Source organism: Rhamphochromis sp. 'chilingali' (assembly GCF_963969265.1).
Source record: "Rhamphochromis sp. 'chilingali' genome assembly, chromosome: 18".
NCBI lineage: Eukaryota > Metazoa > Chordata > Actinopteri > Cichliformes > Cichlidae > Rhamphochromis > Rhamphochromis sp. 'chilingali'.
In genome coordinates, this window is record NC_137945.1 from 25309656 (window position 1) to 25322706 (window position 13051).

At 39.1% G+C, this 13051-nt stretch overlaps 1 protein-coding gene across 2 annotated transcripts; it reads left to right on the top strand.

Annotated features, from left to right (window-relative positions):
• The first annotated feature begins 3661 nt into the window (after window positions 1-3661).
• On the top strand, window positions 3662-12565 carry LOC308385849 (leukocyte elastase inhibitor-like). Of its 2 annotated transcripts, XM_080865034.1 has the most exons (10): window positions 3662-3782; window positions 4271-4452; window positions 8039-8137; window positions 8876-9016; window positions 9194-9311; window positions 9497-9639; window positions 10333-10410; window positions 11172-11261; window positions 11350-11530; window positions 11679-12565. In XM_080865034.1, the coding sequence occupies exons 2-10, from the start codon at window positions 4276-4278 to the stop codon at window positions 11903-11905; spliced, it is 1254 nt and encodes a 417-aa protein (XP_080721160.1). In that variant the 5' UTR covers window positions 3662-3782; window positions 4271-4275; the 3' UTR covers window positions 11906-12565. The 2 variants fall into 2 exon arrangements, with proteins under 2 accessions (XP_080721160.1, XP_080721161.1); XM_080865035.1 differs by lacking the exon at window positions 8039-8137.
• The last annotated feature ends 486 nt before the right edge of the window (window positions 12566-13051 follow it).

The window sequence follows — 13051 nt, forward strand, 5'->3', positions numbered from 1 at the left end:
TATGAAGCAAAATGTGTTGCAAAATATTCTTGAAGGACATTCAAAGCTCTTCTTTGGATGTGAGGTAACTCTTCAGCCATATAGTTTTTTGTCCTCAACTTGTCCAGTTTGAACAAAGCAGCTCTTTTAGAATCACGTTTTTGTTGCAAAAAAACAAAACTGTTTAATTTCTTTGTTATCTTTGGCATTTTTCATAGATTCAACCAAAGAAACCGTGATAAATTGTGTTTTTATTTTAATTTTATTTTTTGTAAAAAGCTGCTACTGTCTAATAAAACAATTTAAAGCTGTTTCTTGTTCTGTGAATACACAACACTAGTTCATTCTCAATGCATGAATGATTCATAAGTCTGTGTTAACTAGCTTGATAAAAACAAACCAACAAACCTTGCAGTGAAGGTGATTTGTGTAATGGACTGAACATTTGACTACTTTGAGTTGGATTTGCGCCTCCTAGTGGTCAATTCAAAATCATGTTTTGGTAAATCAAGTTATTATGAGTGGAAGTAAAATTCCCCAAGTTAAGATTCAATTTGAAGCCACATCAGTTGCTGTTGCTGACTATGTAAACATCCTGCATTAACATGCTGTTCAGTGTTTCATTATCCCGGTTTACTGCCCACATTTTTTTTTGGGGGGGGGTGTAAACCTGACTGACAGGTTCTCTTTTAGCATGCATTGTATACAGTGACAGTAATACAGTGTGCATTCATCTGTTGAGCTCTTCCTCTGTTGAAAATGCAATTCGAGCTAGATGGAAGAGTAAAACAAAAGAAGTCTCTGAGAACCACAACATGGAAAATGAATGCATGAGGCAAAGTGTGGGAACAAAGAAATAGTTTTCTGACAGATGAGGATGCAGGAATTTGGAAGTTTGAACTTTTTGTCAGGCATAAAAAAAATAAATAAATATAACAATAATTCTTCCATTGTTATTTCCATCCTGCAAAGTGAGTTATGTGGACAAAATCTATTAACACGATGAAACAATGAAACATATTTCTGAAGAGGGAAATAAAGGAAAGCATGATACCAGTCTGTGTAAGAGCAAATAGAAAAAAACAGAAAACAGCTTTCACATTTTCATCTGTGACATCCGTACAAATTCGTCCTCTTCATTTAAATTCAGCATATCTGTTACAATAAAAATAAAATATACACTTTTAAAAATTGCAGAAAAACATAACACAAAATGAAATCAGGACACTTTGACACTGTGCTTCCTGTTAATTACAACTTCTTTGCAGACTAATAAGAGGTTTATTCACCTGACACTAGTGCAGCTCCTAGAGGCAAAATATCAAGTATTTCAATCACAGCAAAGTACTCGATGGTAGTGTGTATGATCAGTGTTGGGGAGTAACGGAATATACGTACCGGTGTTACGTATTTAAAATACAAAATATGAGTAACTGTATTCCATTACAGTTCCCGTTTAAAAAGGTGGCATTCAGAATAGAGTTACTTTGTTGAAATAAATGATTACACGGCGGTCTTTTCCTGTTTCATATGTTAGACAGTCCCCTCTCTATTTTTGGTAATTCCACACCAGAACAAAACACGCATTAAGAGGCTCTAATGCCTTTGTCTCAATCTCGCGGCCCATGTTAGCTCTACTTGTGCCCACATAATGACGTGACGAAATATTTTTTAAAATTATTTAATATGAAGGCAATAGGCAGAGTGTTACAGGCATAGACCTAAAGAATGTAAGTGCTATTAGGACTCGACTGTACACTGTGTTCGTGTACATTGCACATTGTTCTTTGCAGTAGGAAGAGTTCAGTCTTTGTGAGCTGCATGGATGACATGCTGCACAGGCTTCCTTTTATGGGCGTCTAGGTTAATGTTGGGTGATTCACATTAGCAACCACTGCATTATTATTTTTAGCCTTCATTCATTATACTGCAGGCTGTGGCGGTTGAACAGGTTAGTTGTGCTGCGCTGTGCACCCTTTGCATCTCTTCTTGGTTGTCATTGCTTGCCTTGAATCCAAAGAATCTCTCTTCTTATGTACCAGAAATTTGAATTTTGTTGCATAACTGTGTTTTAATGTAGTGTCACTTGTCCAAACTATTTCAGAGCCTACGATGCAAGTTCAGTTTAGCTTGAATAACTTTATGTGATCTGGATTTACCTAACCTAACATAGGCAATAAGGATCATTTTCCACTGAATGCTAAAACGAGGGTAGTGCAGTGGTTGATACTACAGGTCCTGGATTTGAATCTAGTCTGCATGCAGTTTGAATGCTCTCTCTGGGTACTCTGGCTTCTTCTGGTGGTCCAAAGACATGCATGGGGTTAGATTAACTGTTGATTCTAAATTTCCTGTAGGTGTGAATAGATGTCTGCCTTTATGTATTAGCCCTGTGACAGATTGGTGACTCATCCAGGGTGTGCCCTGTCACAGCTGGGCTTCTGCGACTCTGGATTGAATAAGTGGGGAAAAAATGGATGGATAGAAGATAAAGCTACAATATTAGAACATATGAAGAGGTTAAATATACAACACAGACTGAAAGCAACACAGTTGCTACAGACAAATCACCAGTTTGTGAGTGTGTGAGAGGAAAAAGCACTGTGTGAATGTGTGAGCTCTTTAAGACTGGATAAGATCTGCTTTATGAATAAAGTCTTGTTTATGTGAAGCAAGGAAAGAAAGCCAAAAAAGAGAGAATAAGATATCTGATTGATTATTACTGAATATTTCATAAATGTTGTAAAGATTGTTTTAGTTTTTATTCTTTCACGTCCTACCTCAGTCTGAGAGAAAGTACAGAAAAACAGAATTCAAATAGTCAACATGCAAATTGGATGAAAGTACAAATATAGATTGTAAGAAAATATAAAACAATGAAATTATGAAATTGTCTGCAACAAAAAAATTTTTTTTATACATTAGAGAACTGAGAAATGTCTTGAGGCTATTGTAAGACTCTCCCACGCTGCACACAGATGTTTGAAGGATCTTTCAGGAATAGTGACACTATTTTCCAGACAACTGATTGTTCATTAGGTGGTATACCTGCTGATCCAGAATGAGTTACCATAGTGAAATACGCAGGCAATAAATCAACCACCTAAACCCAGGGTTAACCTTGAAGTTGCCTGGAAAAGACAAAATCCAGCTTCTTGCACAGGCCTCTGCTAGAGGTGGACAGATCACTCCAAATGTCCATAGTATTAAGAAAAATGCTGGTATTGGATTGATAGTTTGCTTCTGTCCTCTAAGTTCACTATGTTATCCACTGAGTTTTGTTAAAAGAATAAATGAATATTAACTAAATAAATATTATTATTGAATGAAGGAATACTGGCCTCATATCTACTTGGTATTGGATCGACACTAAAATTTGCAGTATCGCACAGCGCCAGCCTCTGAACTTTAGTCGTCAGTCCCTGCAAAACGTTTTCTCCTCGAAGTCGCATGCGCTGTACCTCACTGACTAAACCTCACTTTAAACTTGTACTTTAAAGTATTTTAACTGGAAAAAGGTTTCACCCCCTTGCATTGAAGGGGTACAATACAATACAAAATTGTATTGTATTGTATTGTACCTAAAACTCCCAGCAGGCGTTACCCCTGCTCCTGTACAGTAAGTGACGAAGTGGTTTTTCTCTGGAATTTTTCCATTCGGCTTCCGTACAGTGATGTTCGAGAACGCGGAAGTTCACGTGGGGCGTGCCGATTTGTAAATAAAAAGCGATGCTTCACGCAGAAGGCTTGCCATCACAGAAAGACTCCTGATCGCTTGAAGACCTCGACAAAAGTCCGCGTTGGTAAGTGACAGGCTGTGCACTATGGGACGCATTGTTTTTATCTGGTGTGCAGATGGTTGGTGTTACTTGAATGCAGCACAATAAATTTCAGATGACGTCAACCAGATATGTGGAAAAATCCAAGTTATATAGTCGCTCAGATTATGCAGTCCCTGTACTGAATTTAAATTCTGTGTAAAGAACTTTAATCATAGTAATGATCGATGATAGCAATATAAGATTTCTTCCCCCATGTGCACTCAAAAAAAGGGATGTTTATATGTGACTGACAAATGTGGAAGTTGAACTGTTGCTTGGTGTATTTGCAGTCTGCAGGTAAATCTGCATACACACCACCAAAGATGCACGTCATTCTAATTCCCGAAACAATAATCACATCTTTTCTGTTGTTGTGTTTTGGGGGTTTAGGTAAAGTGAACCATAATTCACTTAATTAATCCTACTTTAGTGCAATAATTAACACCTTTGCCCTCTCTTTTTTATACCAGAAACAATGGCATCTGCAACCCCTCTGTCCAAGGCAAACAGTGCCTTCTCTCTGACTTTGCTCAAAGAGCTGAGCAATAACGACAAGACGGGAAACATCTTTTTCTCCCCGTTCAGCATCTCTTCAGCCCTGGCTATGGTGATGCTGGGGGCCAGAGGCAACACAGCCACACAGATGTCAGAGGTACAGTCGTGCAGCTGCCTTTGTTGAAGATTGTATGCAGCTTGTTGAAGCTGGTTCAATTCTACCCTATGAAGCTTGTTAGCTTACATTTTGTGATGTGTTTCATTGCTTTTCTGCTTTACGCACTTGTGGATTTCCCTCCAAACACCGTTAAAATCCATGGCTTCTGAAATGACCCCTTTCATTTACTTAAAGAGCTCTGAGAGGCCGTTTCAAGCAACGTTGAACATTAAAGCTCCATGATGATAGGGCGTCGAATTTGATCTTTTGAAAGCCGCCAAAGCTACTGTGTGACTCACCAAGCTCTGACTTTCAGTGTCAGGAAAAATGACAAAGATCTGTACTGTTCAGCCTTTATGAGGGTCAGCCCTGTGCTGCGTTACTCGGGGAACAGGATCCATAAAATGGAAGTGTAAGGGCAATAAAGCTTCAGGTAATCCGTACGGGTTATCAGTTCCCTTTGTGCAGCGGGCATGCCCATTTGTCTGGCTGCCTGGATTTCATAAGCAGGCACTTGTCCAAGCTGAGGCACTAAATGGAAACGGCTGGAAGAATATTTGACGCAGTCTATGAAGAAGTAATACACTACCCTAACTAAGACATATCAGGCACTGAAGCACATTTGTGGAAACATAAAATGCATTTGAACTTGCATTGTTTATAGAAATTAGAGCTATGCTTTTAGCACCTTATGGAGAAGAAGGCTCACGCTGTGGAGCATGCCCTGCATTTCAAAGGTCTTTAGACATGAGATTGACAATCAGTGTATTGTTAGAGTAAAAATTAAATAAGAGATACTGAGGGATTTTAAAGAACTGCCCATCTGGTTAAATAAACAGCAGAGAGGCCTTATATTCAGCAGGAGTAGCTGGTATGGAAGTTAACATTCACTAAGAAGATTGTGACAAAAGGATTCCTGAAGTCAAGCCACACCCAGCTAAGTCAAGCTAGTGGGTGTGGGAGAGAGAGGGCCTCCACGTGTATCTGGTCATTTGAAATGATAATGCTCTGAAAGATAATGGATTTATTAGAGAGTACCTTGAACGAAAAGTTTGAAGAAATTCCTTGAAAACGATCACAGCAGTTGACATAGAAAAGCAAGATTAATGCAAGCTGTCTCTTTTCTTGTGTAGCTGTAGGTAAACAGCTACTTTTCACACAGATGTGGCTTCTGCAACTGAGCTGCACCAAGAGTCAAAGCAGGGAAGGAGCTAAAAGATAACTATCAAGGCTAATAAGAGTAGTAATTGAGATTTGATGCATAGTTAAACTTTCTGTGGGGTGTATTTATAAAAATAAAAAAAAAGCCTGCGGCAGAAGTTCAACTGGAAAAACAAAGTGCAATCACATTCTTCATTTTGTGAGTAAGTGTCAGTGACTGTACGATTGTTGGGCAATCGTTCGCTTGACAAATATTGCAGTCGATTGGAGTGAGTAAGAAACACACGGGAGCACTGACGTTTCCTGAATTTGCACACACTTGTCATTTATCTCCTCAACAAACAACATTAGTGCAATAATTCAGTCCTGTTTAACAATGCACATACGTGGGCGTGATTACTCAATCAGGGTGTAGCTAGAGACCACCCACAATTCTGAATCTATGAAATAAAATATGTTTTTGCCTCACACATACTGGAATATACTGGATAGGCTCCAGTCACCCCACCCCTGCAACCCTGTATTGGAAGAGAATGGATGAATGGAAGCATTTAAATAAGTTTAAATTATGACTGAATACAGTGACAAGCCACAACATTAAAACCAAGCCAAAACATCGACAAACGAACTCCATAAGACCTCTGAACGTGTCCTGTAGTAGGTGGTAGTTTTCAAAGAAGCATCCACATAAATGTCAGGATCCGAGATCTCCCAGCAGAACTTAAAGAACCAGTTAAGAACCATCCACATGATGGTGAAACCTCGTGAAACTGCACAGGCCAGACTGTGAGACACTCGTGACTCTTTCACTCGTTCAGTGGTTATCTTTACTGGGCCTATCTTGGTAGGTTATTGAACTTTCGTAATTCTGTAAGAACATCAGGACAGAACTGTTTCTTAAGCCAAGTCACACCCAGTGAAGTCATGCTGGTGGGTGTGGGTGTATATGGGAGGGAAAGAACCTCCACCTGTATCCAGTCATTTGTAGTGATAACACTCTGAAACATAATGGATTTATTAGAGATTACGTGGAAGAAAAACTTTGAAGAATTTCCTCGAAGATTATCATGACAGATTATCATGATTATGATGACAGATGATATATCGGACATTAATCTGTGTGTTTTATGCCGCCTGTTTTCTTCGTCCAACACTGTTGCCTGACATTTCTTTTCTCTTGATAGATGTGATTGTGTTGAGATGATCTTGCCATACATAAGCCAGTGGCTTGTGGCTTATGTATGGATACAAGGTGTCCTGTTTCACAGTCTAACTGGGCGGTTCCCAGTTTACTCTGTCTGTTAAATCGGTATTTATTCAAATCATTTCAATAATAAATACATATTTGAGGAACTTTAACTCACCTCAGACTGCTCTGGTCATTGGCTGACTAGTCTGTTATTTAACATAACAATATTCCTATAAACAAGTTGCTTTTTTTTTTTTTTTTTTTTGTTAGTTTGCACAGCAGCTAACTACAATCAGCCTTTCCAGAGCAGAGACACTTCCCGAGCTACAAGCACCCATGGTTAGGATTCATTGGTTCAAAACATGTGGCCAAATAACTTAAATTGGAGTTAATTATTGGTAAGAAACAAATCCATAACCAATTCTGTCATACATTTACGGAATGACGAGATGCCTGTTTAAATAATGATGTACCCCACAAAGTCATGCAGTAAATCCACTGCTGTCAAAAATGACTTATGTTAATAATCCAGATCTAACACAGTTGTTGTTTTTTGGCTTACATTATTTCTCTGCGAGTTGGTACAAGTAATTTTAAAAGAGCGACTTACTGTAAACGGTGTTTTCCCAAGCACAGTTTTATACACTACTGTGCTAAGTGCAACCAGACACGGCTGTTGGGTGTGATTACTCTGAGTCAGCTTGGCTCAGCTGTACCATCACAGAAAGATGAGCCTGGCTCAGAGGGGCATCTGGGGACCTACTGTAAGGACAGTTGGCTGCCTGTTACCTTATTTGAAAGACTGTATATTTTGCTGGTTTAATTTTAAGTAAGAGTTTATAACACAAAATAAAATGTTGTAATTACTTAAAATGATAATACTTTGATTCTGGCTAAAATGTTTTGGTTCTCAAAAAATTCCTCTGTAGAGGAAATATTCTTTATGCTTAAAGCAAATGAATGCAGGGAAGTTATGGTCATACTGTTTATAATTGTTTCTATTGTTTGTTTTGTTTTTTCAACTGAGGGGTTTGTCACAACTGTGTAAAAGTGTTTCATTGAACATTATCAGCGACTCATTAGAAGATTTCTTGTTCAGGTATCAGATTGAAGTCTACAACTCGGCCAACACATCAGTTTAAGGACAAGCTCATAAATTACTGTTTTGTTTTGTTTTTTAAAAATGGAAAAACAAACGTTGAACGTAACGGTGAGCACTTGGAATCGCACTTCTAGGTTCTCTGCTTCACCAAGGCAGAGAAGCCTAAGCACGCACCGGCGGGACAGATGCACATGCAACAGCAGGCCCAGTCTGCGCTGCCGAATCTGAGGAAGGTGGTAACAAAGCAGCAATACAGGAATTGCACACTAACAAAAGGGGAAATATTACTAACAGCTGATCTAACAGTGCCGTGTGGTGAGGGGATCAATGGAAACAAAGATGTTAGAGCTTCACAGAGCATTTCACATCTGTGTTTGTACTCTGTTTTTGCTTTGCTGATGTCCTTTATGCTGCTGTCTTGAACTGTCGGGTAAAAGCAGCAGTGATATGTTTACTGAAGGTTTAATGTGTATGTGGCGAGTCCAACAGCTTCAAACCCCACAGCATTACATAATGCATATGAATATAGCCGTGTCCTTTTATGACCTCTTTCTGTGTGTTTTCTTTCTTTTTATCTCTTATTAGCAGATGCTGTAAATGTCACTTGAGCCTTCAAAGTTTGAACCTATGACAGCGCATCACTTTTTCCATTTCCTGTTTGTGTAATTCCAGAGAATCACTCTTGTATAAAGAGAGAAAACTCTGTTAACAAATTGAGCACCCAACATTACAGCCGTCTGTGACTTTAGCTGTGGATGTGCACCATGTAAAAACACACTCTACTTCGTTCTTATTAAGCAGTTGGACTTGAAGATGACCACATAAATGATAACACGGTGGTGGGATGGTGTGGGTCTTTATGTGCTGTAAATGCTTTGTGGAAAGGCTTCTCTAAGCTTGGGTCATGGCTTCTCTGAATCCAGTGCTTTTTTTTGTTTTGTTTTTTGAACAGTTGTCTGCTTTGTTCACAGTGCCTGAAAACGAAGGATTGTCAGGATGATGTCCACAGCAGCTTTGCGCAGTTGCTGAGTGTGCTCAACAAGTCAGATGCTCCATATTCTCTCAGCGTTGCCAACAGACTGTATGGGGAGCAGTCCTACCAGTTTGTTGAGGTGTGTGTGTGTGTCTCTGTTCGTGTGGCTTGTTTTTTTTTCCTAAAGAATGAGAGAAATCTTTAAGCTGTGGAGGAAAGAATGAGGTAGTTGATTAGGCAGTAAAATCCCACAGAGCTAATAGGTTATTTTGTTTGGGTGTTCAGACTTTATAAGTGTGTCATTAACTGATTTCAGGATTTCTTGGGAAAAACCAAGAAGCATTACAATGCTGAGCTGGAGGCCGTGGACTTCATCAAAAGCTTCGATGCTGCCAGGCTCAACATCAACAGCTGGGTGGAGAAGACAACACAAGGTGGGTAACACACTAAACATGTCCACCTTCCACTGATATGAAGTTAGAAGTTGTAATGAAAAAACTTTTATAGTATTAGTGTGTTGGTTAGTAGTCCTGCAGAACTGTTCTTCTGTGAGATGTTAGTAGAGTATTTATTACATACGTCTGTGTCGCTGCTTCACACGTGTCAACGTATCCTTCAGGTAAAATTAAGGATTTGCTGGCTCAGGGTGTTTTGGACCCCATGACCAGGCTGGTGTTGGTCAATGCCATCTACTTTAAGGGCCTCTGGAACAAGCAGTTTAAGCAGGATCAAACACAAGATGCTCAGTTTCGAGTCAACAAGGTAATACAGCAGCTGCATGAATACTGCTGATTTTATTTTTTATATATAATATATCCTGACAGTGTTTGTGGTAAGGGTCTTTTTTTTTTTCTTCTTTTTTTTTAAGATCACATGGTGTTCAGTCACATTCTTAGCGGCACCTCTCGATCAGATATTTCTGTTAGCTGTGATGAAACACAGTAAAAAAACACATTAGACTTTGCTCAGAGTGATAAAAAGTCATTATGCTTCGACTGGCTGACAAAATCCTAGAACTGCATGAAGTGATGTTAAACCGTCTCATGACTTAAAGAGAGCAAATCTAACTCAAGAACAAGGCTTGTTATATCTCAGCCTTTCCAGCTGTTATTATTAACTTGCCAGCAAACAGTTGGAAATCTAGAAGAAGTGGGCTGGCAGTGGCAGTGGTTTGCTCTTCACCTGATGAGTGAAAGTCACACTCTCACTGCTGTTTGTATTTCTCGAGTAGCTCAACAAGCCTTAAAGAAACAACTATTTTTAACATTATTTATTTGCAAGCCAATGATTTAAAACTTCACTTTTTCTCCTCGAGCAGGTTCGCTTCTAACTGCGGTTGCTCTCATACACTTCTGTATACACTCAACACCAATTTCAGGTTGAACTAGTACACTCGTGACAAAGTAAAAGATTTCAGCTGGTGATGTTTCACATGTTATTTTTTTCATATTTCAGAATGACACTAAGCCAGTGAAGATGATGTACCAAAAGTCTAAGTTCCCTTTGACCTTCATCCATGAAGTCAACTGTCAGGTAATTTGCAGTAAATCAGTCAGTATGGCCGGCAACCCATCACCTGTTAACTTGGCAGCATTTAAAATAGTTTGATTTGAGAGAGTGTGTGTGATGTTGTCTGGTTGGCAGCTCAGGCTGTTTCAAAACCTTGGTGGGTTCAGCTTTAGTGGTTAAGTCATGTGGACTAATGCTCTCTGCATCATCATGGATGCTGGTTTGTGAACTGCACATACAAGATGGTTAATCGTTTTCCACTTCTCCTCAGTCCAAGGAAGGTAGAGAATAAAGTTGGATTTGCAGAAATGCAGGAATGAACTGTATTTACTGCCAACGTTGGTTTGAAGTCTTCCAGAGCCTGTGAACTTGTTTTTCTTGCAAAATCATGTCAGTTTTGTAACATAGTGCAATCTGACGAGCCAAAGATTGTCGCCAACATCAATTTGTTTGTTTGTTTTTACCCTTGACTCTTGTGCACAGGGATTTTAGTGCCTTTTGAAAAGTATTTAATGGTGTTGTTTTTTTGTTTTGTTTTTTTTGTTTTTGTTTCTTTTTTCTTTTTAACACCACACTGTTGTAAGCTTAATGGTCTACAAGTTATTTTAGTGCTATGTTGCCCCTGTCCCAGCTTTCTGGATTTGTTTTTGTATAAGTTATTGTATTACACGGCATTGCATGTTAACATTTTTGGAAGCAGGTTATAATAAACTAAGATGATTAAGTCTAACAGTTGCATAGCCACTATTATATATTCACGCTAATGTTTGAAACCTGTGCGACAGATCATCGAGTTGCCTTACAAAGGGAATGAGCTCAGCATGGTCGTCTTTCTGCCCCAAAATATCGAGGACGGCACAACGGGTCTGGAGAAGGTATAACAAGCACACTTGGATAATGAAACCTATGAAATACATAAACAGTGGATGATTTTTTTTATTTTTATTTTTTCCCCATCTCTAGCTGGAGAAGGAGCTGACCTTTGAGAAATTTGTGGAGTGGACTAATCCCAATATGATGGATGAAATTGAGGTCACGGTGGGCCTGCCTCGATTCAAGCTAGAGGAGAATTACGACATGAAGACTGTCCTGGTCAGCATGGGCATGGTGGATGCCTTTGACATGCAAAAGAGTGACTTCTCTGGTATGAAGTATTCTTGGAACATGCCGCACAATAAAACGGGAGCCCAAAACATGAACGGACTGCTGCTGTTCTCTTAAATCACCGTAATTTCCATCACCTCCATATTCTACATAAATCAAATATGTTATTTTGCTTTGTTTTGTGACAGGCATGTCTCCTGCCAATGACCTGGTGCTGTCCAAAGTCGTGCACAAGGCTTTCGTGGAGGTCAACGAGGAGGGAACGGAGGCTGCCGCTGCCACCGCTGCTATCATGATGCTGCGCTGCGCCAGGATTCCAGCCAGATTCATCGCCGACCACCCCTTCCTCTTCTTCATCAGGCACAACCCTTCCTCGAGCATCCTCTTCGCTGGCCGATACAGTTCCCCCGTGTGAGCGCGTTTAGAGTGGTGTTTCTCAGCTGGAGGGAGGTTACAACATGACTGGTGTAAAATCGAATTTGGTGTTGTTGCTGAGAGCTCCTGCTCAAGAGTTTCATTATGCTAATCTCACCCTATGTTCCTGGCCTGTATATCAACACCACCAGGATGAGGAATTAAAAATGACGGTGTGTAATTTTTATAAAAAATTTCACCCCTTGTTTGTGTCTCTTCTCTGAATACTGTCATCTTGCACTGTTTAACCTAATTTGATCTTTTGATTTATGTCGTAATGCACGTATGGCCCTGTTTGCTGCAGTCATATACCCTATTTTATCTATCTTGAAGACTAGATTGTTATCATATGCCTTACACCTTAGGAAAAAGTTTACAATGTGCCTCTATTAACCTGCTGTACATCAGCTGCACCTTTTTTGGTTAAAAAAATGTGCTATGCATTTTATCTGAAAACATGCAATATCATACTTAGCTTAGCCAAAGATAATAATTTTAACAGTGTAATACATTTTATATGGAATTATAAAATGCATATAATAATTGGAGAATTTATAAAAACGTACATAAATGCTTGAACTGGCATTGAGTCCAGGTCATTTTTATGTATCCCTTGACTTACATGTGGAATAAAGTGTGTGTGGTTTGCAACTGCTCCATGTTTAAAATGCCTTTTACTCACATTTTCCTTTACCTGGTTCAGCCAAGTGTTATAGGATGGGGTTTCTAATGCTGTTTAACCATTTAATGTAGAATTTTTGGTATTACACTTGTCACCGTCAGTCACTCTAACATCATATTAGTCCTTTCAAATGTTTAGGGGGGGCATTTTGCCATTGTTTTGTTCCAGTAGGAAAAAAGGAGACTTAAAGCAGTTTCGAATTGGCCACTGGATTACTTTCTACACTTCTGTTAAAAAATAAAAAATATTACCTATGTAACCAACTGAAACAAAAGTTGTATCAGCCAAGCCTTGGGCAGTAACTTTCAATCCTCAAACAAGTTATTCATTTTGTTTAAATGCAATATAATACTTATCTTAGCCAAAGAGAGTAATAATAATAATAACTGTTAAAAATAGCTTCATAATTTCCAATTTTAAATAGCAGTCCCACTCCAACACAGTAGGTGGTGCTATTGCATTAGC

What these genes read in the sequence shown, in the direction of transcription:
- LOC308385849 (XM_080865034.1), top strand. Translation starts at nt 4,276, where the DNA reads ATGGCATCTGCAACCCCTCTGTCCAAGGCAAACAGTGCCTTCTCTCTG. An exon ending in CAGCCACACAGATGTCAGAG is followed by an intron (nt 4,453 to 8,038) that starts GTACAGTCGTGC and finishes TCGCACTTCTAG; the next exon opens with GTTCTCTGCTTCACCAAGGC. An exon ending in GGTGGAGAAGACAACACAAG is followed by an intron (nt 9,312 to 9,496) that starts GTGGGTAACACA and finishes CGTATCCTTCAG; the next exon opens with GTAAAATTAAGGATTTGCTG.